Source organism: Salvelinus fontinalis, chromosome 9 (genome assembly GCF_029448725.1).
Source record: "Salvelinus fontinalis isolate EN_2023a chromosome 9, ASM2944872v1, whole genome shotgun sequence".
NCBI lineage: Eukaryota > Metazoa > Chordata > Actinopteri > Salmoniformes > Salmonidae > Salvelinus > Salvelinus fontinalis.
The window spans coordinates 50,636,433-50,663,686 of NC_074673.1; the positions used below are offsets into that span (position 1 = coordinate 50,636,433).

Sequence of the window (27,254 nt, forward strand, 5' to 3'; positions counted from 1 at the left end):
CGTCCCCCCCCCCATAAATGTATTGCGTTTTGCACACCCTTATCGGAACCAAAACACACACGATTACTTTATACATCACGCCAAGTTGTGATTCTACATTATAATGACTGAACAGCATTGTACATCTATAGGGGTTGTAAACAAAATAAAAGGCAAACAAAGGATGCATTCCATAGGGAAAAATAGTGGAAGTTATGACATGACCTTAGTTCTCTCTGCAAGGCTCCGAGTACAGCAACTCTTCTCTCATCTACCCAATGATATCACAGTAACTTGGTTCATTTTTATACATGGAATACAGAGAAGTGCAAATAAAAAGACAGAGCCTTGGATTCAATCAAAGGCGCATTGTCGACAAACGCACTGCACTGATCAACATAACCCAAAATTCCCTGACACGTGCAGAGATCACATTCAGAAGTCAGGTCAAGTGCAAATTACCTTCAAAAAGGGAAGTACGTTTGTCTACAATGCGCCTTTGACTGAATCTCGACCAGAGTATTTAAGACAACTTAGTCTGTGCTCTACATCTCAGGAACCACACCATTCTTTTTTTTTACAGATATTTTTTTTTTTTTTTAACAACAGTTCCCAACAAATATCTCTTAAAAAGAACAGCGAAAATATTACCTGGAAAAAGGGAAAACAAGAACAAAAAACAAAGACGCTGTCAGACTAACAGACTAAACAAGGTAACCTCAACCTTCTTTGTGTTCATTTTTTTTTAAGCATGGGGCTTTGCCCATATAAGGAAGAAGACCAAGTCACATGTGTTTTGGTATTTCAATCGAGGACAACTGGGGTCTACATTCTGTAGAGCATACCTATATATTATTTCACAACAGCAACAAACCTAAACGTGGCTTCAATTTTAATCTTAAGCTGTTGGGTGAGTTCAATGATTCAGGTAGACACACAATGTTCATGGCAAACCTTGACAGTCAGTTCCCTATTGGGTTAAATCAATCAACTCAAATAACCAATGCTCAATGGTGGGTGCGCTTGTTTTGTGTCGCCCGTTGCCCCAGGTGGGTGGAGTTTGCTCATTTTAAACCATTCCATTGGTCCTACAGTGAAATCTCCAAAACGTGCATGCCAGAATAAAGTGTCATTGACATTGCACCATTGAACATGGGCTACTCAGGCAAACCAACTGAATGACTGAAATAGCACAGTGGCTGTGAATAAGGACTTTCGTCAGTGCGCTCGGCTTGTAAGAATCAACTACTTAGAAAAGGTCCGAAACATTCCTATACTCACAACTCAAGTTACAATATATAAAAATCTATGCATTTGATTCTCAGAAGTAGAGTGCTGTGTAGTGCAAGCCAACCATGGGAGAATTTCAGAGGCTGTTCCACCAAGTATAGAGTACAGGAGAAGGCAACTTGTCATTAATGTGTTCTGGGTAGGATTGGGTGCTTCCTCAGAATGTCAGATATTTACAGAGTGTGGTCCTTGAACACTATGTATGCATTTTTTAAATAGTCATAAGTACTTTAAACCATTGCCATCCTTTCTTGGTTTGAAATCATTTTTTTAAACTTTATTTTTTAATGTTTGAGGCACTTTGACAATGTGAAGACAAAATATAGTATCACTAGGGCCAGGAAAGTATTGCCTATTAGCCTAGAACTAGAGCCCAGACCAGATTTTGACCCAATTATTAAAAAGAGCTAAAGAAGCTTAACATAGAAATAAAATGTCTGTTCTAGGAATTCTATTTCTCTGCTTAACAAAAGCCTTCAGAGTTTCAACCTCCCAGAGCTCCCATTTGAACCCCCCCCCCCCCCCCGAGTGCTATTCACCCTCACGACAACAGTACACACTCGGGAACAAACAGCTAGGGAGAGTCGGGACCAAGTAGCAACCCAAGTGTGAGAACCAAGGGGTGCTGGCTGGGAATTTGCACACAGAAGCTAAATCTCCTCTCCAGTCTTTTCCACAGAACTGACCAATAAATAAGCCACTGTGGAGTCTTGTAGCTGTTCACCAGCATGTGCAGGTTACACAGTGTATCCACGTTTAGAGGAGCGAGTGCCATCCATTCGACTGACTGGAGTCCATGGGTAAGGCTTTCAATGAATGTCATTCGCAGCTGAATGCTGTGTTTCTCAAAGCAAAGCTATAGTCCGACAAAGTCAGGCGAGTTACTGTGCCCATAGATCATCCCCGTCCCCCTTTTGAAGAATACAGGGTTCGGCCTTCTCTCGTGGGCGTATGTGTCCTTATAAACCAGAAGTCCCTTAAAAAAAAAAAAAAAGTGTGAGTGACAGAAAGTGACTCTTGATTGACAGGATATTAGGGGAGTAGGACAGAGGAATACTGGACGTGCGTGTATTAATAATAACAATAACGTATGTGTGTACGCCTGTAAATGTAGGTAGAGTGAAACTTTTCCTTTAGTCTCATGGCATCCCCGTTTTATCCCTGCCAGTGTGTGTGTCCATACAACATACGTGAGCATGTGTGCGGTAAGCTTTACCGTCGCCCTGTGGACAGGGTCCACGACGTGTCCTCAGGCAGGGCGGTCTGTGTCTTTCCCACTGGCATATTGCATTGGCATAGCCCACGATAACCTTGTCCATCCAGGTGAGGGGCTGGGGAAACAGCACAGCCCCCTCGAAGAAGCCCAGGTGACCCCCGTGGAGCGTCAGGGCGAAGATCACATTCTGCTTCTTTTCTGACGGGTGTGGAGAAAGAGACGGTGATGCTAACAGTTAGCATGTGGTGGTGTCGTTACGTAAACAATGTCTTATGGTGGATGCTGATACTACTGGTACTAGGTAAGATGCCACCAAAGTGGTATTGGGGTGCAGAGGAGTATTTCTGTCTGTAATAAAGCCCCTTTGTGGGGAAAAACTCATTCTGATTGGCTGGGGCTGGCTCCCCCGTGGGTGGGCCTGTCTCCCAGGTGGGTGAACCTATGCCCACCCGTGGCTGCGCCCCTGCCCTGTCATGTAAAATCCATAGATTAGGGCCTAATGAATTTCAATTGACTGATTTCCTTATATGAACTAACTCAGTAAAATGAAATGAAAATGTTGTGTTCATATTTTTGTTCAGTATAGATTAGGTCATCGCACTCTTACTCGAACACAGTAAACACGATGCAAAACACCTCGAATGGTAGATGTAACAGTGCAAGTCGAGGAGGTAATGAATTAGATGTACTGACGATTCATTGGTTTATTTTTGTGCAAGCTCGCAGGTAGCCCTTTCTGGCAGAGCCTCGAGTTTCCACAGATGTGTGACTCCTTCGCCTAATCTCCTTTCCATTTCTGCCACCCAACACTCTCAGCCCTGACTCTGTCTTTATTTCTCTCTCGTAACTTTTAGTCAGTGCAAACTGAACGCAAGTGAGGCTCAGATACAAATCAAAAACGTGTACGGGACAGAAGTATAGATTATATAAAACGTGCAGCACACTGCTTTTCTATTCAAGCCGCAACCCAGTCTTTCACTCTGGCCCAGGTGACACCGTTACAGAAACACTAGTGACCAGAGTAAATAATACAACAACTGTCAGTAAATAACATGGCCACAGGCCTGCCCTGACCAAGCATGGGCCTGTATTTACAAAGCATCTCAGAGTAGGAGTGCTGATCTGTGGCCTGTCCATATCATCTTATTCATTATGACATTATCCAAGATCAGCGTCTGTCTCTATGTAAAGTACATACGGTTAGTGGTGAGGTGGTAGCAGCTGACCTGCGATTAGCTCTCCATATGGAGGAAGCACACGCACACAAACACACGGGCCAGTTAAAAAAGGCAGCTCATCAGCGCTGAGAGGGAGCAGAGAGGCACACAGCAGAGGCAGCTGGTGCCGGCCGTGCAGCACAGTGCTGGCTGCTGAAAGAGCCCAGGCAGACTGAGGCTGGCTGGCTTCCCGACTGACCTCCAGATACAGACAGACAGCGCTAATGGGATTAAGTGCTGGCCTTTAAGGCCAGAGAGACGATGAACTGGAGTAACACTGACTGAACCCATCTACCTTTATTAGAGAGCATGACTCACCCTTAAAATCGGGTTGTGTGCGACTACATATGGTACATGAGGCTACTTCCATATCCGCATCTATGCAGTTGTCAAATACAATAGGTTTGTTTGCACTCTAGTAGCCTTTGGTGGTGAGGATAGCCTGTATACCCTCTATGGGACACCGCCCACAACACATCCTCTATGGAACATGCAGGCCAGGCGTAGAGTTACAGGGCCTAAGGCAGGGCTCTCCAATGCTGTTCCTGGAGTGCTGCCCTCCTGTAGGTTCTCAATTCAACCCCAGATGTAAATAGGCTGATTCAGCTTATCAACTAGCTAATTATTAGAATCCGGTGTGCTAGATTCGGGTTGGAGTGAAAACCGACAGGTCGGTAGCCCTTGAGCAACATGGTTGGAGCGCCCTGGTCTCAGGGGAAGTAGATACCAGCCCCTTTCTCCTACAAGCCCTGTGGCTGTTGATTTACACACTAAATGGGGGTCGGGCAAGTGACTCCCGCCCACTGAGGCAGACAAATTCTTAAATGTGGGCGACACATGGCGCACGCAACAAAAAACAAACACACCCTATAAATAATACCACAGCACAGGGGATCGCATGGCCATGAAATATTCAAAAAGACTGTCTGGGCAGGGAGACGCTGCAGAGAAGGATTTATCAACACTTAGAGGTCAACACTTAAGCAGAGAAAGGAAGAAGCGGCTAAGTTGACGTGACCCTGGTGTTAATTGAATAATTAATTGCGCTACTACTAATGACATTGCACATCGGCACAATGTCCAGGGTAAAAGGATTTTGCATTAAACCAAATGTAATCAAATAAGAATGCTCAGTACACGTTTATTGGAGGTGATTTTGCCATAAATTGTGAACTTGGTGAGCGTGGCCCATTTACTCCCATCGATTTTTTTTGGAAGATATCCTTTCCCGGCTACTAAAACTGCTAAAACTAATCACTCACTATGAATTAATAATTGGTATTAATGAATCAATAAAATGTGATGAGTACTCAATTAGTTACAACTCTTACTGAATGGAGCTAATACCTGCGAGTGTGCGTGGGATGGTCAGAAGTGACCGATGGACCAGAGGGTCATCTGAGGAGTTGACCAGCAGTAGAGGCACATTGATCTGAAATAGGATTGTCATCATCACCCCCATTCACCATCATCATCATTAAGTTTGAAAATCACTTTGTAATCACTCTGGGCTAGGTTTCTCAAATCCTTAGTAGCTAAAATAGTCAAAAGAAAAATCTCCACTACCCAGACCGACAACCACATTAGTGGAACAATTATAAAATCAATATCTGACTTCAATCTTCGAGCAAAATCTGTTCAATTAAGCACTTTGTGTGTCTATAGGAGACTTGAGTCTGGGTCGTCAAGAGCAATAATGTACTACTTCAGCTACGAAGGCTCTGGGAGACTCAGGCCTGGTCCGTGTTTACTCACATTGTGAATGTAGTGTACGCAGCTTTCCTTCTCGTAGTACTCTTTCAGCGTGTCGTGACCATGGAACTTTCTGTGAAACGTATGAACAAAAAACCCGTCAGGTTATAGCAACAAGGCCACAATTACTAAAGACAAGATTATTTCAAGATGGCCACCACAGTCTGAGAAAGCCGGCCGTCACCTCATGATATTGTCATCGATCTGCATGAGGGAGGTAGCTGTGTACAGTCGGCTCAGGTCTGCGTCCTCCATCTTGCTCGAGTTCATCCCAAACAAACTGCCCCTGTCAATCAGAAACAGTGTACAGGTGGTACACAATGTATGACGTAAAATAAATTCCTGCAAAAAAATTCACTCCAATTCACTCATCAGTATCAGAAATATAACTTACGAAAAAAATATTGCAGTACGCTGAAAATACTGCGTCCAAATGTTTTTTTACTGCAGTAATTTTGCAGTGTGACTGCAGTTACAGTGCAGTATACTGCAGTTCAACTTTAGTTATTCTGCAATTACGGTGTCCAAAATACCAGTCGACTGCAGTTACTGCACTTCTACTGCAGCAGGTGTTAACAGACAATGCCAATAAAGTCAGACTAAGTGCCAAATAAAATGTTTTTTTTTGTGGTTTAATAGATCTCGAAATGTATAGATGAAAGATTAATTTGCCATTTGGGTCACTTCAAAGTGATACAAATGAAGGTTTTACAAATTATAAGTACAGCAGGTCAGATTTCTCCAGGTAATTTTAGCACATAGGTCTATTGATAATTTACCTTGCGCACATTCTATCGGTTCCTCTGATCCATCCACGACAGCAGCAAATCAACACATACAGCATCTAGCTATATCCCGCTCAATACAAAATGAGACTCATTATAAATGAAGAGTTGAGTGACAGAATACACGTGTAATTTAGGGACAGTACGTTATTTATAATGAGGGACACCTGGAGAAAATTAGACTTCTGAAGTGGACAAAGGTGAAAAGACAGCCATTATAATAAGAGCACTGTATGAATCTCTTATTTGCGGACCGCGAAAGAAACAGTCTAAGTATGGGGAAGGAGTGTTTAACTAAGCTATATGGAATTGTTTAAAAAAACAAATATTTAAAAAAGGGCATACCAAAGATCATTTAGCTTTTTAATTAAACATTTAAAAAAAGACCCCTTTAAATATATATATATATAGAAAAATATTGAAACATTATTTGTTGAAAAAAAAAAAGTTGGGTCCTTATCGCTTATTAGCCGAAACAAACACATTGAATAACAGATTCACTACATGGAACAACCGACCAAATGAATTCAAAAGGCACTGTTGAATGACTGTATAGCCTAATAAGGCATCTTTCGTTTCATCATTATTTAAATTTCATTTTATACAGTATAAATGTGCATTTTATAGGCATGTTGTTGAACTGCTAAGCACTCCTGCCAGCCTGTAGCGTCACACAAATTCTTCACAATTGATTTCTTAAAAATGGCAGGCTATAGCCTTGAAATAATGATCATAAAATATAGCCTAAATAATCAATAGGCTACCTGGCTTGCCGCCGATTCATTCTGAGTTAGTACGTTGTTGAGTAGCCTGTTGATAGAATCACACGTCACTTCTCAAGCAAAGTAAACGTTTTGTCTCCTCGGCTATAGGAGGATGTAGTGCAGCCGCCGAATGTCAGAGACAAACCAAAGATATCCAACCCACATGCGTCGGAGTCACTTCTTTCCCCGGCTTTTTACAGCTTGTTTGTAGCATAAAGCTAGATATATACAGTATATATATACATTTGAAACAATGTATACAGTACCATTCAAAAGTGTGGGCACACCTACTCAGTAAAAAAAAAAAAAAAACTATATTGTAGAAAAATTGTGAAGACATCAAAACTATGGAATCATGTAGTAACCCCCCCCCCCCCCCCCAAAAAAAAGTGTTAAACAAATATAAATATATTTTAGATTTGAGATTCTTCAAGAGTAGCCACCCTTAGCCTTGATGACAGCTTTGCACACTCTTGGCATTCTCTCAACCAGCTTCACTTGGAATGCTTTTCCAACAGTCTTGAAGGAGTTCCCACATATGCTGAGCACTTGTTGGCTGCTTATCCTTCACTCTGCTGTCTGACTCATCCCAAAACGTCTCAATTTGGTTGAGGTCGGGGGATTGTGGAGGCCAGGTCATCTGATGCAGCACTCCATCACTCTCCTTCTTGGTAAATAGCCCTTACACAGCCTGGAGGTGTGTTGGGTCATTGTCCTGTTGAAAAACAAATGATAGTCCCACTAACCGCAACCAGATGGGATGGTGTATTGCTGCAGAATGCTGTGGTAGCCATGCTGGTTAAGTGTGCCTTGAATTCTAAATAAAACAGTGTCACCAGCAAAGCAGCATCACACCAGAACACCTCCTCCTCCATGCTTCACGGTGGGAAATACATATGTGGATGTGGAGATCCTCCGCTCACCCACATCGCGTCTCACAAAGACACAGCGGTTGAAACAAAACATCTCCAATTTGGACTCCAGACCAAAGTACAAATTTCCACCATTCTAATGTCCATTGCTCATGTTTCTTGGCCCAAGCTAGTCTCTTCTTATTATTGGTGTTCTTTGCCAAGAGTGTGCAAAGCTGTCATCAAGGCAAAGAGTGGCTATTTGAAGAATCTCAAATATAACATATATTTTGATTTGTTTAACACTTTTTTGGTTACTACACGATTCCATATGCATTATTTCATAGTTGTATTGTCTTCACTATTAATCTACAATGTAGAAAATAGTAAAAAATAAAGAAAAAGCATTGAATGAGTTGGTGTTCTAAAACTTTTGACCGGTAGTGTAAATTAGAATGACCTTTTACTGCTGTAATGTTCATTGCAGACTCCACTTGTAAATTGTCATTTTTATACAGTAGGGAAGCCTGCATGCTTGTTATAGGCTACAAGCAAACAAGAACACCAGCTGTCTGATACTGATGGAAGGGTGGCTGGCCCAGCGGACGCTTGAGAACTATTATTATTATTATGACGTCTTATCTGGGTTCGTTTTGTCGTCCAGACAGTTCGATATTTCATAATCACAAATTACGTAAATTAGTCTGGCTTGAAGCATGTAGCTCGTACATGAACCATTAGGCCAATTTATTTAGGATTTCTGTATAGGTCTTATTTTAAAGACTGAACATTGCATAGGGACTATGACAGTAGTGATATGTGTACTAACTACTGAGACGTGTGTTTTAGCAGTTGTATGTACCGGTGGGAGAGGATTATCTTCTTCATGTTGTCTGCCATGAGAAAATTATAGAGCCTCCGACACTGGTCCCACTGTAGGAACGTCTTCTGGGCCCTGGATTAACACACACGAGAGCGAGAAAGACAGTCAATAATGGCACCAAGTCTATACCACACAATGAGTGGTTCTGTTATTGTGCATGTATTTCTACAGTGCCTTCAAAAAGTATTCATACCCCTCGACTGATTCCACATTTGTTGTATTACAGCCTGCATCAAGTCTGGCACCAACAGGATCTTGAACAGCTTCTATCCCCAAGCAATAATACTGATAAATAACTAGTTAACCTGAGTATCCTCGTTGAACTTTTTATTTTTGCACTGCCTCTATGCACACTCACAGGGCCCTACACACACTCACTCTCACACACATTTATACTGACTACACACACAAGCTGCTGCTACTCTGTTTATCTTATATCCTGATGCCTAGTCACCTTACCCCTACACATTAACACACAAAAGCATGTGGATGGACACCCTTTCAAAATAGTGGATTTGGCTACTTCAGACACACACGTTGCTGACAGGTGTATAAAACTGTAAAGTTTGGTGGAGGAGGAATAATGGTCTGGGGCTGTCTTTCATGGTTCGGGCTTGGCCCCTTAGTTCCAGTGAAATCTTAATGCTACGGGCATACAATGACATTCTAGACGATTCTGTGCTTCCAACTTTGTAGCATCAGTTTGGGGAAGGCCCTTTCCTGTTTCAGCATGACAATACTGTGCAAAAAAAATGAGGTCCTTATAGAAATGTTTTGTCGAGATCAGTGTGGAATAACTTGACTGGCCTGCACAGAGCCCTGCCCTCAACCCCATCGAACACCCCTGGGATGAATTGGAACGCCAACTGCGAGCCAGGCCTAATCACACAACATCAGTGGCCGACCTCACTAATGCTTGTGGCTGAATGGAAGCAAGTCCCCGCAGCAATGTTCCAACATCTAGTGGAAAGCCTTCCCAGAAGAGTTGAGGCTGTTATTTGATGTGTATGTGTCCACATACTTTTGATCATGTAGGGTATATGTGGGTTGACTGATCGGGGCAGGGGAATGTAAGTGCATCCTGTCTGTTTAATGAACAAAATAAACTATTGATTAGATTTTGCATGACGCAGCCAATTAGGCTTCAAAGATCAGTAGCATAATTTACAAAATACTTGCTATTCCATTCTTTTGAAAATACACTTTATTAGTCAATGAATTAATAGACGTATTTGTGATTGCGTATATTCAATGGATGTATTCAAATTGACGCTCCCACCCACATCTACACAGCCCTACTACCATGCAATCGGTGCTGGCATGTGCACGGGAGGTATAAAAGGCTTATGCCGGGCCTGTTTGAAAAGAGGTCATATTAACATTGGCCCATTTAATTTTTTAAAAACATTTTGTAAACAGGCAACAAACAGTAAATCCTATGTGAAAAGTGTATTTATTAGTGGTGTAAGCACTTTGGTGGCACTTAATGCATGGGTGTGGTTTGTATAAACAGGTAACGGGCATATGTGATGGCAGGTTTTTAATAGTCCGAGTGTACTTACTTTAGACTATTTGCAGAGTGCACATGAACAGTGTCGATGTCTAAAAGTGAACGGGGAAACAAGGCGAATTGAGGTCTATGCGAAAGAATAGCAGTCAGTCACTGAGGTGGAGTCACACGCGCGTTTGTGTGTGTGTGTGGTGCTCCGAGTGAGATTAAAGAGATGCGGACAAACAAAAGCTACATGGGGTAAAGTGGTGGCCATGGCCTACCTATGGGTATGAACAAAGAGAGGCCAGACTGGCTGCCTGCCTCTTCCACAAATACTCACGGGCGTGGATCTAGACACAAGCATGTTCGCATGTAGCCGATTCACAGTACCAACAACGTTCTACTTGACAGTGTAGTGGCTGCCGTTTGTATAAGGCTTTATTTTAATTCCACTTACCGGAGTGCGCTGTATCCCTGGCAGACACTGACGCAGCACAACACCCTCTCCTGGTTGATCCTGTTCTCCCCCAGAAACTTACACACAATGTTCCCCCCTAGGCTGAAGCCCACCACGATGAGCAGTGTCTGGGGGAAGGCCCGCTTGATGGAACCTACCATGGCTGCAAACTCCCATGTACAACCTGGAAAAGGAAATCACAGAAATGTGTATTTTGCTTTTCAACCAAATGCACTGAGATGTAGAAAACAAATCCCAAGGGATTGAAACCCAGGGTTGGCCACGGTGTAGTGCCCCTGGATAGATTTAGGGGTTAGGGGCCTTGCGCAAGGGTACAACGGCAGAAGATGGCATCTAGGATACAGATGCCAGCAACTCTCCGGTTACTGGCTCACTCCCCACCAGATTTTCCAGCTGTACTAGGGACTCAAACCGGCAACCCTCCAATTGCTGACCTGCCACACCTAGTAGCAGTTAAGACAGTGTATTAATGAACCAACTTTTCCACATCAAGCTTTTACTTGAAAAACTCCACGGGTCACACGTAACATTAATTCAGTCACAGGTGTTTCCAATCATGTCCAGCTGTCGCAGACTAATTAGAAGTAGACCAAAGTCAACTAAAATGTCAAATATTGCAGATGGATTGTAGCTTCCATCAATGTAGTTGTCCGCATCATTTCCAATCCCCTATATATTATTTTTTGTAAACACACAGTCAAAAGTTTGGACAGACCTCATTCCAGGGTTTCTTTATTTGTACTATTTTCTACATTGTAAAATAATAGTGACAACATCAAAACTATGAAATAACACATGGAATCATGTAGTCACCAAAGAAAAGTATGCAAAGCTGTCATCAAGGCTAAGGGTGGCTATTTGAAGAATTTCTCAAATATTTTGATTTTTTTTAAACAATTGTCTGGTTACTACATGATTCCATGTGTGTTATTTATTTATACTTTTGACCGGTAGTGAGTACACACACACACATGTTCAAAAGTTTGACGCGGTGAAGAGACGACTCCGGGATGCTGGCCTTCTAGGCAGAGTTCCTCTGTCCAGTGTGTGTTCTTTTGCCCATAATAATCTTATTTTTATTGGCCAGTCTGAGATATGTCTTTTTCTTTGCAACTCTGTCTAGAAGGTCAGCATCACCTTTGACGTTGAGACTAGTGTTTTGCACGTACTATTTAATGAAGCTGCCAGTTGAGGAAATGTCTAAGTGACCCCAAACTTTCGAACAGTAGTGTTTACACATATTTTTTATCTAAATACAGACAACTTTTTAAAATATATTTAATTATTATTTTCCGCTAACCCTACCACCCCTCCCCTAATTGGAGTAAACTAATGAACAACACTTAGGCTTTTACTTCCAGCTAAAACACACACTACACACCTTTTTACAGACACATTCTTCCTCTACCCTCAACCTATCTTATCCATTTCTGATGTCCATCCAGTTTGATTTCCATTTGCCATATATTTCTAACTGTGCTGAACCTATATACACTTTACAGACACAGTATATTTTACATTCGTTATCCTGTTATTAGTCCCACCCTTCAGCTCCATTCAACTCCACCCATCTAGCTCTTAACACCATCCATATTGGATTTCTATTTGACATATATTTTTACAACTGTGCCGTGAGGCTTCACAAAGCTTCTGAACCTTTCTATTCTCATTATTCCTACAGATTGTAAATTAAAGATAAACCATTATTATATTTTTGATCGATTGACTCGGACTTTTCAAAAATCACCCAGTAGTGCTTTCTGCAGAGTTGGCTCCAGGTAATTGTTAGAATTCTTCAGCCATTCCTGAACCTGTGACCAAAAACAAGCTACATATGGACAGTTATATTATTAAAAAGGACAACAATATGCGTACTTAAGAGAGCCCTGGCGGTCTTACCGTAGGTGAACATACGCGGCGAGGTGAGCTCGATGTTGGGCAGGGACCCCAGATGGTTGAGAACAGCACACCTGTACCCCTGCCTCTGGGAGTGATTCACAAAGGTGCGAATGTAGTGCTTCTCGCTGTGGTTACCAATCCCCGGGCAGATCACCATGGTGATGTCATCTGTGGAGTAAAAACACAGTAAACACACAGGTGATAAAGGGGAGTCCGTGGGTAGGTGGTGTTAGGGCAAATTAAAGGCCGAAAAGCACGCTATTCTATGTGCAACAGGGGTCATTAGTGCACACAATGTTCATTAGTGCACACAGTGGAACGTGCTTTAAAACATTTTGCAACAGGAAATGTAAATTTGCATTGGACCAGTCCTGGTAGTCCTTCCCCGTTTCAGTCCTTTTCTTCTGTATGGTGCCTAATGAACAAGACCAAGGAGTAGGGTTAGGCGGTATCCAGACTTTCAAACCGCTCTGTACCATACCGAGTTATAGGGTATTACTCGCAGTGCACAAAAGGGGCGCCATTCCTTTCCAAATGATATATTTTTCAACCCACAACACGTTTAGGCAGCAGGGGCCTCTTCTAACCGCTACTTAAAATTGCACAACATTCCCGCATGCGCAATTTCTGAAAAGTCTGCGCAGGTACAACAATATTAAGATTTATAAACTTGGTGCACGCCATACGCATGTTTCCCCAGTTATAAATCAGACCCGTCGTAAAACTGTGCAAGCGTGAACGAGCATTAAAACTGCCTGGACAAACGTCCTCCTTTAAACTTACGGTAACAATGACACCCTTTTATTTGCTGTATAAATTGGAACTATTGCCATTCAAAATGTAGTTTATCAATAGAATGGGTTTCTATGTCCTGCCTTGGTATAGGCCCTGAGATTAAATAGGCAATGATGTCGCACTCCTATCGCACACCAATACTGTAGCCTACACATACTGTCAAATATTTTACACAAGCTGCAAGTCTATTTACTGAGTTGGCAGAATGCTTTAATCTTTAGCATTAATTTATGCTGCATCTGGCAAAGGACTGTCAGTTTCTGAAAGAGAAAACAATGGCAAATTATTGTGGACCTGGCAGCACAACAATGTTTTACATAGACTTTTCCCACAACCTAGATGATGGACTGCCCGCCAATTCTGAAGCATTGTCTAGGGTAGGCTACTTTCTTTTTTGGGGGGGGTGCAATAATCCCATAGGCAGCGCCATTTATAATATACAGTCAAATTTAACAGGTGAACAGTTTCTATTTTACATTAAGGTAGGCTTATGTATGCTACAGCTTACTTTAATGTAAAATAGACTGTTCACCTGTTAAATTCAACTGAATATTATAAATAGCGCTGCCTATGGGATTGCAAAACTTGAAATACATTTAGCCCGTCTATTTACTAGACTACTAGCTGCGCATGGTCATTTTTTGTACGGCTACTTCGGAAATATGAATCCATCACAGCCAGAAATGGTGAGGAAATGTTTATGCAACTTATGAAAACAAAATAGGAAAAATATTAAATATATATTATTAAATAATATTAAATATCTATATTTTTTTTATAAAAAGATTTTCGCTCCTCACTGACGGCAAATGGCTGCATTCTAGTTAATATGTGTTCCTGTTTTTTGTACGAATAAGCTTTTCACCATATCCGCATTTGCACAAAATACTTGCCAGCTTGCAATACAATATTTCAACCATGTCACGTTCCTGACCTATTTATGTTAGTTGTTATGTGTGTTAGTTGGTCAGGACGTGAGGTTGGGTGGGCATTCTATGTTTTCTGTTTCTGTGTTGGTTTTGGGTTGCCTGGTATGGCTCTTAATTAGAGGCAGGTGTTTGGCGTTCCTCTAATTAAGAGTCATATTTAGGTAGGCGTTGTCACAGTGTTCGTGGTGGGTGATTGTCTCCTGTGTCGTTGCATGTATTTACCATACGGGACTGTTTGGCTGTTCGTTTCGTTTCGTTTCGATGTCGTCTGTTTCCTGTACGTGAGTTTATGTTTAGTTATGTAAGTTTATGTTCAGGTTTCGTCAACGTCGTTTTCTTGTTTTGTAGTTTTGAAAGTGTTTTGTTTTGTTTCGTGTTGCCGTCGTATTTATAATAAAGATGGCTTATTTCCCAAATGCTGCGTTTTGGTCTGAAGATCCTTCTCTCCTCACCTCGTCCGAGGATGAGGAGAGAGACAGCCGTTACAAACCACTAGCAGAGATGTGTGTACACACGGCCTGAAGTTTGCGAGGAGGTGACCACACTCTCTCATCAAGTTCAAATTTTGCGTGACAATTGGTGCGCACATATTTGGGGGGGGGGGGGGGGGGGGGGGGGGGTATATTGTGTACTTACAAACAGTTTATAAATGAGGCCCCAAGAATCTTGATGCGGGAGGGGATTGATGGCCTCCGCAGTAACCAAGAAGCTTGATCTTGCAGGCTAGCCACTTAGCTAACAAACCAAATGCATGGCTGAAGCGATTATTACTATTTGAAAAATCATACCGTCTATATTTCAAAATACCCCGGTATACATAGTATACTGTCCAAGCCTACCAGGGAGTCACTGCACAGATAAAGGGTGTGTGCTACTCTTTCCTCAGGGGCACCATCTTGCTAATGGTCTCAAACCCAATTAGATACCCTAGGGCAGGTGCCCAAAAAGGCAAACACTACAAGAGGATTAAAAAAAATATATATAAAGTGTTCCCTTGACATTCCTTATCTTGAATAATGTAACAGTGGACAACAACCAAAGCCAATTCCATTCGATGAATTACCTCAAAATGTCTAAATAATGCACACTAGTCGCAGACCTGTTGCATTAAACCTCATTGTGAAGTGCCACTACACTGAGGACTTGAAGGGATGCGAACAGTATTGACCACAGCACAGCTGTTTTTGTAACCCTAACCAATAGGCTGAGTCATGCCCGATCACAGATACAGCACATGGCATGTGGTACATGACCAGACCTGGGTTCAAATACTATTTGAAATCATTTCAAATACTTTAGCTGGGCTTGATTGAGCTCATCTGGCATAATTGAACCAACACAATAATTGCAAAAGTGCAAACCCCACCCATCTACAAGTCACCCTGAGAATAGATAGGATCATGTTAAAGGCTTAAAGGCTAGGATTGGTTTAGCCCCAACTTACATTGAAGAACTTCTCTCCCTTTGAGCCAAAACGCAGCCCGAGATCCCCTGGTAAAGCACTGCTGACCATTCCAAAAGTCTAAGTTGAAAAGCAAAGGAGACCTGGCATTTGCCATTAGGTTCCCTAAAATGGAATGGTCTGCCAGAGGAGATCAGGCTTGCAGATTCAGTGCCTCTTTAAATCCCCCCTGAAAACGCACTTATGCACTTGATGCGAAGCACTTTGTTAACCTGTTATCGAAAAGTGCTCTATAAATAAAGTTATTAATATTCAAACAAACACAAGTATTTGAAAGATTTCAAATAAACTCAGAAAAAAAAGAAACGTCCTCTCACTGTCAACTGCGTTTATTTTCAGCAAACTTCCCTGTAACGCACAGCATTGAGATTGCCTGCAATGACAACAAGCTCAGTCCGATGATGCTGTGACACACCACCCCAGACCATGACGGACCCTCCACCTCCAAATCGATCCCGCTCCAGAGTACAGGCCTCGGTGTAACGCTCATTCCTTCGACGATAAACGCGAATCCGACCATCACCCCATGTGAGACAAAACTGCGACTCGTCAGTGAAGAGCACTTTTTGCTAGTCCTTTCTGGTCCAGCGACGGTGGGTTTGTGCCCATAGGCGACGTTGTTGCCGGTGATGTCTGGTGAGGACACGCCTTACAATAGGCCTACAAGCCCTCAGTCCAGCCTCTCTCAGCCTATTGCGGACAGTCTGAGCACTGATGGAGGGATTGTGCATTCCTGGTGTAACTCGGGCAGTTGTTGTTGCCATCCTGTACCTGTCCCGCAGGTGGGATGTTCAGATGTACGGATCCTGTGCAGGGTTGTTACACGCGGTCTGCCACTGCCATCCTGTCTCCCTGTAGCACTGTCTTAGGCGTCTCTCAGTACGGACATTGCAATTTATTGCCCTGGCCAGATCTGTAGTCCTCATGCCTACTTGCAGCATGCCTAAGGCATGTTCACACAGATGAGCAGGGACCCTGGGCATCTTTCTTTTTGTGTTTTTCAGAGTCAGTAGAAAGGCCACTTTAGTGTCCTAAGTTTTCATAACTGTGACCTTAAATGCCTACTGTCTGTAAGCTGTTAGTGTCTTAAAGACTGTTCCACAGGTGCATGTTCATTAATTGTTTATGGTTCATTGAACAAGCATGGGAAACATTGTCTAAACCCTTTATAATTGAAAGACAATTCCTGAAAAGTAGATGTTTCTTTTTTTGCCGAGTTTAGTACTTGAACCCAGGTCTGTACATGACGTGGTACAGTACATGACACTGAATATCTCGGAGTAGGGTGAAGCTGCCCCAGCCGAGATGCTGATCTTGGGTCATTTTTGCATTTCCTCACTAAAGGTTAAGGTTAGGATTGGTGCAGGGGAAGCTGAGCCTAGTTCTGCACCTAGGGGAATATTCACCCTGGAGCAAATATCTCACCTCCAGTGCGGTGGTCCCCCAGTGACTCGAAGAGGTCAAAGGTGGCAGTGGCCCCATCCTGCATGAGGAGGTACTTGCGCACCCCACAGGGTTTTGGGGAGCTGACACGCCCCAGCTTCCCATACAGGGCCGTCTGGAGATGTCCACTCTTCCCCCACAGCAGCGGCGGTTCGTACCTGTGTGAATACACAAACGGGCAAGAGTGGATGTGTGAGAGCCAAAGTGATGTAAGAGCAGTAATGTCAGTGCCTTGTGGAACGTTTTGTGTTGTGAGCATGGTATGAAATCCCAGTGTGAACTGGTACATTCCACACACACACACACACACACACACACACGCGTGCATGGAATCACACACAAAATCTAGCATGAAGTTAACATGTTATTGCATGTATAAACATCTAATTTGCAGGCCTCCCGAGTAGTGCAGTGGTCTAAGGCAAAGTGCTAGCTGTGCAAAATGAGATTCTGGGTTCGAGTCCAGGCTCTGTCACAGCCGGCTGCGACCGGGGGACCCATGGGGCGGCACACAATTGGCCCAGAGTCGCCCGGGTTATGCCGGCAGGGATGTCCTTGCCCCATCGCGCACTAGCAACTCCTGTGGCGGGCCGGGCGCAGTGCACGCTGACACGGTCGCCAGGTGTATGGTGTTTCCTCCGAGAAATTGGTGCGGCTGTCTTCCGGGTTAAGTGGGCATTGTGTCAAGAAGCAGTGCGGCTTGGTTGGGTTGGGTTTCGGAGGACGCACGGCTCTCGAACCTTCGCCTCTCCCGAGTCTGTACGGAAGTTGCAGCGATGAGACAATTGGATACCACGAAATTAGGAAGAAAAATAGGTATAACAAAATGTAATCTAATTTGCAAATAACTCTGGATCCTAGCTGTGCCTCTGGCATGGTCTTTCCAGCTCATGCAAAGAAACACAACCGTTTTAAGTAACCTCCTTTCCCCACTCTGTGACCAGGCTTTGGCCTGTAGGATCAATTATATATCACTGGTAGCAAGACATTAACATCTTCATGTCTCATGGAAGCCGTTCACATTTTACAGCCAATATGCCTCAATGAAAAACAGCTGCCTATATCCTTCAGTTAGAGAGTTTATCTTTAAAAAATATATTTTTATCCAGGTAAAGACAGTGTAATTCAGCCATGCTAAGTCTGCAGTGTGGTCCATAGTGTAGATGTTATGTAATTGCGATGTGGCTGTAAAATAATACAGTGTTAATAGGACACCTACTATACCCACACACAGGGCATCTCGATTGGCTGGACAGCTGTTGACTGATGCAGGGAGCGTTGAGGACTTGTCTAACAGGGAGGTACTGTGAGAAGGGCACTATCGCGACTGGGTTGAAAGTGATTACGACTCAGGGGGAAATAAAAGATTAAGGATGTTTATGAAAATGGGATAGTATGTCCTGTAGCTACTGTACATGTGGGTTTATGAGTATGAGCTTGTGACTGTCTGTGTGTGTGGCATGTACCAGTCTGCTCTGGAATTTGATATTGATACCATAGTCACAACAACATAACATGTTCCAGGAAGCACTGCTATTTCACTTACAAGTGTGTGTGTGCTTGCTCTCAAGTAGGCCTATGTGTGCGCCGGTGCATGGGAACAGTGGACACGGTTTGCGTCCCAAATGGCACCCCATTTCCTATACAGTTTATTACTTTTGACCGGGGCTCTCTATAGGTGATCGTGGCTGTGTCCCAAATGGCACCCCATTTCCTATACAGTTTGTTACTTTTGACCGGGGCTCTCTATAGGTGATCGTGGCTGTGTCCCAAATGGCACCCCATTTACTATACAGTTTATTACTTTTGACCGGGGCTCTCTATAGGTGATCGTAGCTGTGTCCCAAATGGCATCCTATCTGCTGGGTAGGTATCAGTACTCACTCTTTGGTCAGGATGGGGCAGGACTTGAGCAGATAGCGATTGAGGGGCGTGTCCCGATAGGTGATGTCAGGCGGGGCCGTGGGACTCTTCAGATTCAGACAGCGCACCAGGAAATAGAGCACCGTTGCTACGGCAGCCAGCTTCATGCCCTCAAACATGGCTGGCATCTCGGGGGCAATGGTGTGGACATCACCTGGCTCGACGAGTGCACTCATGGTTGACAGAGAGGACCTATGTCTAGGCACAATTAACATATGATCACAACAGCAACACATATAACAGTACAACTGGCCATAGCGTGCCCCCCCCCCCCCAGTTGAAATGGTCTAGAACCGCCACTGGTGCAGAGGGCATATAAATAGTCACATGCAGTCATAGTATTGATACATCATGTAAATTAGAGCGTGATAAGAATAATGAGATCAAATATGACCCCAATAAGGCTGATTTGAAGTCCACAAACAGCAGAAAGAAACGAAGTCGGTCAGACAGTGTAAAACATTTTGCCCACCTTGCCTCTGTTCAATAATGATACTCAGTCACCCCCTGGATATGCATTTCAGAATCTGGCAGCGCTGGAAAAGAGGAACAACAAGTCACTCAAATAGAAAACTTTCAGCATATTGTTGAATGTAAAAGTTTCATCTGTTTGACTTTCTGTAGATACAAATTACATTATAAAACAGTATCATTGTGCGAATTCCAATCATTCAGACGTTATTATTTAGCAGTGAAGTCTTTAGCAGTGAAGTTAATGTTTGTGTTAGAGTTGAATTTGCGCGAGACAACTCATTTTTCGCTTACAATCTAGTCTAGAATAGAATACATAAATGTTACCCACTTTTGATACAGTGATACATACAGAAAAAGTAGACTGCCCTCTGTCAGCCGACTCCCTCATTTCAGCACACACGCAGTAGCAAATGTTTCTGTAAAAAGGCCAGCAAGTCAGCTGGTTAGCAACCATGCACAACATACCATGTTTACCTCGAAGATATTTCCGAGCTTTCGTCCGAATCAGTGTCCTTACATGAATGTATACAAGCTGTTTTGCTCTCTGTGCACATTGCACAGCTGTTCGGTGTAGCCACGGACTGTTTACTACAGCTGAACAGAGTTGAAACACGCGAGCACCTAGCAACTGCAGCCTGACTTCCTACTGAAGAGATGATTTACATATAGCTATTTTTATTGGAGCTCAGTTACGGCTACGTCACATGTTGGGTAATTTCGGTGCCTAGTTTTGGGCGACGGCGAAGTCGGCTCAAAACAAAAGCAAAGTGGCTTGAGCACGTGGAGTAATGAGTAGTATTCTGTGTTTTACTCGCACAGCGCTTTATTTGCCTTGCCAATGAAACTTGTTTGAACATGTATTTTATGGAAAAGAGCTGTATGCTTCTGAACGATACACAATGCTGCCTTGTTAACAATATGACCGAGCTGCGCAGATTCCTGTTCGATTTGATAGTCCCCTTCAATGTTTTCCATATTGTCAGTACTTCCTGAGAAGTATTTGTAGTGTTGTAAATCATGATTTTACAATGGATATATATAATAACCATTTAATCTTTCATGTTGCGCTACTTGTGTACAGCACTTACAATTTCACAAAAAATGTCACAAGCTCCTGAGTGACGCAGCAGTCTAAGGCACTGCATCTCAGTGCTAGAGGTGTCACTACACACCCTGGTTCAATTCCAGGCTGTATCACAACTGGCCGTGATTGGGAGTCCAATAGGGCGGTGCACAATTGACCTAGCGTCATTAGGGTTTGGTCGGGGTACGCCGTCATTGTAAGAATGTTCTAAACTGACTTAAATATAGGTTAAATAAAAATACCACTTAAGAGATAACACCAGAGAAGCCGGTGTTTGGAGGATATATTGGCACGGGTGTTGTTTTGTAGAGGGCCGGTAAACCGTGTCACTATGTCCTCCAAATACCGGCTTCAAGGGCATTATCACTTTTATACAAGGGGTTACCAACATATTCAAATAATGATTGACATATTTTCATAAACAAGGTTATTTTGATGAATGTATTCATACTATTTCATTCTTCCATGAGATACAGTGCATTCGGAAAGTATTCAGACCCCTTGACTTTTTCCACATTTTGTTACATTATTCTAAAATGGACAAAAACTTTTCCCCTCATCAATCTACACACAATACCCCATAATGACAAAGCAAAAAAAAAAGTGGGACATTTTTGCAAATGTATAAAAAAACAACAACTGATATTTACATAAGTATTCAGACCCTTTACTCAGTACTTTCTCGAAGCACCTTTGGCAGCTATTACAGTCTTCTTGGGTATGACGCTACACGCTTGGCACACCTGTATTTGGGAGTTTCTCCCATTCTTCTCTGCAGATCCTCTAAACCTCCGTCAGGTTGGATGGGGAGCATCGCTTTATACAGCTATTTTCGGATCTCTCCAGAGATGTTTGATCAGGTTCAAGTCCGGGCTCTAGCTGGGCCACTCAAGGACATTCAGAGAAATGTCCCAAAGCCACTCCTGCATTGTCTTTGCTGTGTGCTTAGAGTCGTTGTCCTGTTGGAAGGTGAACCTTCACCGCAGCAGGTTTTCATCAAGGATCTCTGTACTTTGCTCCGTTAATCTTTTCCCTCGATCCTGACTAGTTTCCCAGTCCCTGCTGCTGAAAAACATCCCCACAGCATGATGCTGCCGCCACCATGCTTCACCGTAGGTATGGTGCCATGTTTCCTCCAGACAGGATGCTTGGCATTCAGGCTAAAGAGTTCAATCTTGGTTTCATCAGACCAGAAAACCTTGATTCTCAGGGTCAGAATCCTTTATGTGCCTTTTGGCAAACTCCAAGCTGGCTGTCATGTGCCTTTTACTGAGGAGTGGCTTCCGTCTGACCACTCTACAATAAAGGCCTGATTGGTGGAGTGCTGCAGAGATGTTTGTCCTTCTGGACGGTTCTCCCATCGCAACAGAGGAACTCTGGAGCTCTGTCAGAGTGACAATCGTGTTCTTGGTCACCTCCCTGACAAAGGTCCTTCTCCCCCGATTGCTCAGTTTGGCCGGGCAGCCAGCTCTAGAAAGAGTCTTGGTGGTTCCAAACTTCTTCCATTTAATAATAATGGAGGCCACTGTGTTCTTGGGGACCTTCAATGCTGCAGAAATGTTTTAGTGCCCTTCCCCAGATGTGTAACTTAACAAAATCCTGTCTCTGCGCTCTACAGACAATTCCTTCAACCTCATGGCTTGGTTTTTGCTCTGACATGCACTGTCAACTGTGGGATCTTATATAGACAGGTGTGTGCCTTTCCAAATCATGTCCAAAAATTGAATTTACCACAGGTGGTCTCCAATCAAGTTGTAGAAACATCTTAAGGATGATCAATGGAAACAGGATGCACATGAGCTCAATTTTGAGTCTCATAGCAAAGGGTCTAAATAAATAAAGTACCAGTCAAACATTTGGACACACCTACTCATTCAAGGGTTTTTCTTTATTTTTACTTGTGTCTTGTTAAAGTTAATTTGTGGCATTTTTTACAACACAATCAGTTGTGTTGTAACAAGGTAGGGGTGGTATACAGAAGATAACCCTATTTGGTAAAAGACCAAGTCCATATTATGGCAAGAACACATCAAATAAGCAAAGATAAACATCCATCATTACTTTAAGACATGAAGGTCATTCAATATGGAACATTTCAAGAACTTTGAAAGTTTCTTAAAGTGCAGTCGCAAAAACCATCAATCGCTATGATGAAACTGGCTCCCATGAGAACCGCCACATGAAAGGAAGACCCAGAGTTACCTCTGCTGCAGAGGACAAGTTCATTAGAGTTACCAGCCTCAGAAATTTCACCCCAAATAAATGCTTCACAGAATTCAAGTAACAAACACATCTCAACATTGACTGTTCAGAGGGGACTACATAAATCATGCCTCCATGGTTGAATTGTTGCAAAGAAACCACTACTAAAGGACAACAATAAGAATAAGAAACTTGCTTGGGCCAAGAAACACGAGCAATGGATATTAGACCAGTGGAAATATGTCCTTTGGTCTGATGAGTCCAAATCTGAGTTTTTTGGCTCCGACCGTCATGTCTTTGTGAGATGCAGAGTAGGTGAACGGATGATCTCCGCATGTGTGGTTCCCACGTGAAGCATGGAGGAGCAAGTGTGATGGTGTGAGGGTGCTTTGCTGCTGACCCTGTCTGTGATTTATTTAGAATTCAAGACACACTAAACCAGCATGGCTACCACAGCATTCTGCAGCGATATGCCATCCCATCTGGTTTGCGCTTAGTGGGACTATCATTTGTTTTTCAACAGGACAATGACCCAACCCACATCCAGGCTGTGTAAGGGCTATTTGACCAAAAAGGAGAGTGATGGAGTGCTGCATCAGATGACCTGGCCTCCACAATCACCCCACCTCAACCCAATTGAGATGATTTGGGATGAGTTGGACTGCAGAGTGAAGGAAAAGCGGGTGCTAAGGTGCTAAGCATATGTGGGAACTCCTTCAAGACTGTTGGAAAAGTATTCCAGGTGAAGCTGGTTGAGAGAATATCAAGCGTGTGCAAAGCTCTCATCAAGGCAAAGGGTGACTACTTTGAAGAATCTAAAATATGTTTAACACTTTTTTGGTTACTGCATGATTCCATATTAGTTATTTCATAGTTTTGATGTCTTCACTATTATTCTACAATGTAGAAAATAGTCAAAATAAATTAAAACACTTGAATGAGTAGGTGTCTCCAAACTTTTGACTGGTACTGTATGTAAATAAGGTATTTCATTTTTTTTTTTTTATACATTTGCAAAAACATTTAACAACCTGTTGTCGCTTTGTCATTATGGGGTACTGTGTGTAGATTGATCCGGGAAAAAGTAATGTAATCAATTTTAGAGTAATGCTGTAACATAACAAAATGTGGAAAAAGTCAAGGGGTTTGACTACTTTCTGAATGCACAGTATAGTCCGACACAAATCTAAGGTTGTTACCCAAGCCGGCTGATTGTTCGTTCTTTCGGTTCGGTTGCCAGAGACATGACCCTTAAGTCTTTTAAGTCTTTTTGTTCTGTTCCCTGTCGTTCGTTCTAAATGTACCATTTCCATACTGGCTGGCAACGTTCTTATCCCTTGCTTGTTACTGTAGCTAGCCAATTACGGCTAATTTAGTCACGTCAAATTGTGCAGTCAGAATAACAGCAAATTAGCTGCATTTGAATTTGTTTAAACTGTGTTCTAGTGACATTTATTTGTACTGAATCTCAGGGAATCTCAGGGTTTGATGAATGGATTATTTTCATTTTAGTTTCAGGTTGTTATCAGTGAAGTTGATCGTTTCTAATCAATACAATTTGGCCACTGGGAGGCGACATTGGCATTTACTAAAGTAGACTATTCACTCAATGTGATAATTCAACCACTGCTCATGAGAATGAGGGCAATTTGCTGCACCAAATAAAAGTACATAAAGTTAGAAATTGCCTTAATATTGAGAAAAGCTGTATCTTAATTTGAAAATATTTGTATAATGAATACAAAATGTGTGAAATATTGCAATACAAATGATTATTAATTCTCTGCACACATCAGGGGTCTGAAAAAGACTAAAGGTTTCACCCAGATAGGAAATACAGGAAATACAATACAAAGCCTATTGACATGAGCAATAACTATACTGTTTTTGAGTACATTGAAATCAAATGAAAAATGTATCCAACATCGAAATTTCCAATATTGACTCAGGATTATTAACTCAAACATTACAATAAAGATTCACATCTCATTCATTTAACCCACCAATAGTAATCTGGACCAAGGAATCAGTGATTATCATAGATTTTTTTTTTAAATGAACCAATTAAACCCAGGGACAGACTGGGGACAGAAATCCTCTTGGGAATTTCTAGCACACCACCCTAATTTTTGCCTCAAGGCTCCCACAATTCTCTTCCCTTGAGGCCACCATTATTAGCTAAATAATGGCAATTCTGCACTAAAATTACTACCAACTTTAGACCAGCCCTCTGGGCTAAAGATGAACCAGTCAATCTGGCATTTGCCAGAACCGCCCTATGGCCAGTCCGTTTCTGATTAAGCCCCATGGAGAGGCCTGATACCGGAGAGGTAAGTCATGAGGAAAAGCCCCTTTAGACAAGAGGTGAACATCATAGAAAAAGTATGTGATGACTCACACCATACCTGACTATTTGTTTGAAGTTGACTGATTGACTTATCCAAGCCGACTATACAACAATGTGCCATGAAATTGCTACCCGTTCACTTTCTATGGTTCTGTCCATACGATAAGGACTTTTGACAAGGTTTCAAAGCCACATGGCTTAGTCACAGGGTAGGAAATACCTTGATGTGGTTCTCATGCATTCAAACTGTGGACCCCTCTCACTGAATAATAGGCTGGAAAAATAGCCTATTTAACTGTTACTGATACACAACGGATAGCCTATCTTTACAGCTCAGATATAATATAATAGAACAGATCAGAATAGAATAGAGTAGAATAGATTGTGTCAGTAGTGAACTTCAGTATAACAATATATCCAGTAAGCTATGACAGATATATAACCAGACACCTCTGTTATCTTGGCCCTCCCGAGGTTCCTACAGAAGGAACATAATCCTGCAGCAACAGGAAATGTGAATTATTATGTGAATTATAATTTATGGATATTTTTTGCTTTAAAGGAAAATTCTCAGCAACAAAAGAGGGATCAAATTAATATCCTACATCTGTAAAATGTCAAATAAAAATGTATGTGTTTCTCATCTGAAAATTACATCTGAAAACCTCTGTTGTGTCTCGGTATCAGTTAGAAACAGGAGTCATTACAGATTCCCCATGCAGTAAACATGCTGACCCTCTCCATGAACGAATGCTAATCTTATGCTATTGAGGAGCATATGGAGCGTTCATATCATAGGCCTTCTATAGGAGAGATCAGGAATACATGTTTGAAGTCATTATAAGAGGTCTTCAAATAGCTTTACTGGAGAGCAGTGTACTGGAAAATGCACCAAATCCCTTCCACAATGGTAATGTTTTGAGAAATCTATTTTTAGATCAGAACTCTACCAGTTACTAGGTTACAGTAAATGGTGATGTCAGTCAATGTGGTGTCAGGGAATGTAATGTATGTGTCAGTCAATCAAAATGTACTTAGCAATTCTATTAATAGAAATGGTGGGTTATCTGTTATTACCATTGGTTATTTTTTAGAATGAGTATATCAGAGAGTCCTACAGCTGGTATGGACTCTTCCCAGCTAGCACATTTAGTTCCTTGGAAGTTGTGAGAAAGTACATTTTTGGTTTCCCATTGGTTCTGGGAACAAAGCCATAAGTTTCCTGACCGGTAAAACAGAATGTTTTTTAAATGTTCTGAGAAGGGAAAATTTAGCCTGTTCTTGGAAAGTTCATTTTTAGGTTGCATGGAGGTTCTGAGAACGTTTTACTATGGTTCCCTGAAAGTTTCCTGGGAAGTTTTATTAACGTTCTGAGAACGGAAATTATAGGTTATTTGAAGGTAATTAAATAACGTTCTGAGAACATGTTTTAATAAGACTTTTAATAACACTGCTATCTTAGTTTGGGTTAACTGTTTTGAACTCCAAGCACAGATAGGAAATGAATTTGCTTACCCATTAATCATTACCCATTTGCTTACCCCTGGGGTGACAGGTAGCCTAGTGGTTAGAGCATTGGACTGGTAACCGAAAGGTTGCAAGATTGAATCACCGAGCTGACAAAGTAAAAATCTGTTTTCTGCCCCTGAACAAGGCAGTTAACCCACTGTTCCTAGGCCGCCAATGAAAAAAATAATTGTTCTTAACTGACTTGCCTAGTTAAATAAAGGTTAAAAAAATAATTATGTTCTCTGAATGTTCTGAGAAAATGATTTTAAATAGAATCATGAGGAAACCTGCAGAAAATGTTATGCTGAAGTACTGAAATTCCCACAGAAGAACGTTGTTTCTTAACATTCTGGGAACAATTTGAGAACACTACTTTAAATAGAACCAGGAGGAAACCTGTAGGAAACGTTATGCAGAGGTACTGAAATTCCAACCTGAGAAAAATATGGTTGTCAGAGTGTTATGTGCTACCTGGGTAGC

At 42.2% G+C, this 27,254-nt stretch overlaps 1 protein-coding gene across 4 annotated transcripts; it reads right to left on the bottom strand.

The window, feature by feature from the left end:
• Positions 1-1,787: 1,787 nt before the first annotated feature.
• Positions 1,788-20,289, bottom strand: LOC129862798 (monoacylglycerol lipase ABHD2). Of its 4 annotated transcripts, XM_055934781.1 has the most exons (13): positions 20,150-20,289; positions 19,961-20,048; positions 19,631-19,694; positions 19,120-19,356; positions 17,218-17,393; positions 12,607-12,774; positions 10,687-10,870; positions 8,717-8,809; positions 5,639-5,740; positions 5,458-5,527; positions 5,050-5,134; positions 2,486-2,683; positions 1,788-2,245 (listed from the first exon to the last, which is right to left on the bottom strand). In XM_055934781.1, the coding sequence occupies exons 4-13, from the start codon at positions 19,332-19,334 to the stop codon at positions 2,229-2,231; spliced, it is 1,308 nt and encodes a 435-aa protein (XP_055790756.1). In that variant the 5' UTR covers positions 19,335-19,356; positions 19,631-19,694; positions 19,961-20,048; positions 20,150-20,289; the 3' UTR covers positions 1,788-2,228. The 4 variants fall into 4 exon arrangements, with proteins under 4 accessions (XP_055790756.1, XP_055790755.1, XP_055790754.1 ...); XM_055934780.1 differs by lacking the exon at positions 19,961-20,048 and having other exon boundaries at positions 20,107-20,289; XM_055934779.1 differs by lacking the exon at positions 19,961-20,048 and having other exon boundaries at positions 19,120-19,350; positions 20,098-20,289.
• Positions 20,290-27,254: the final 6,965 nt, after the last annotated feature.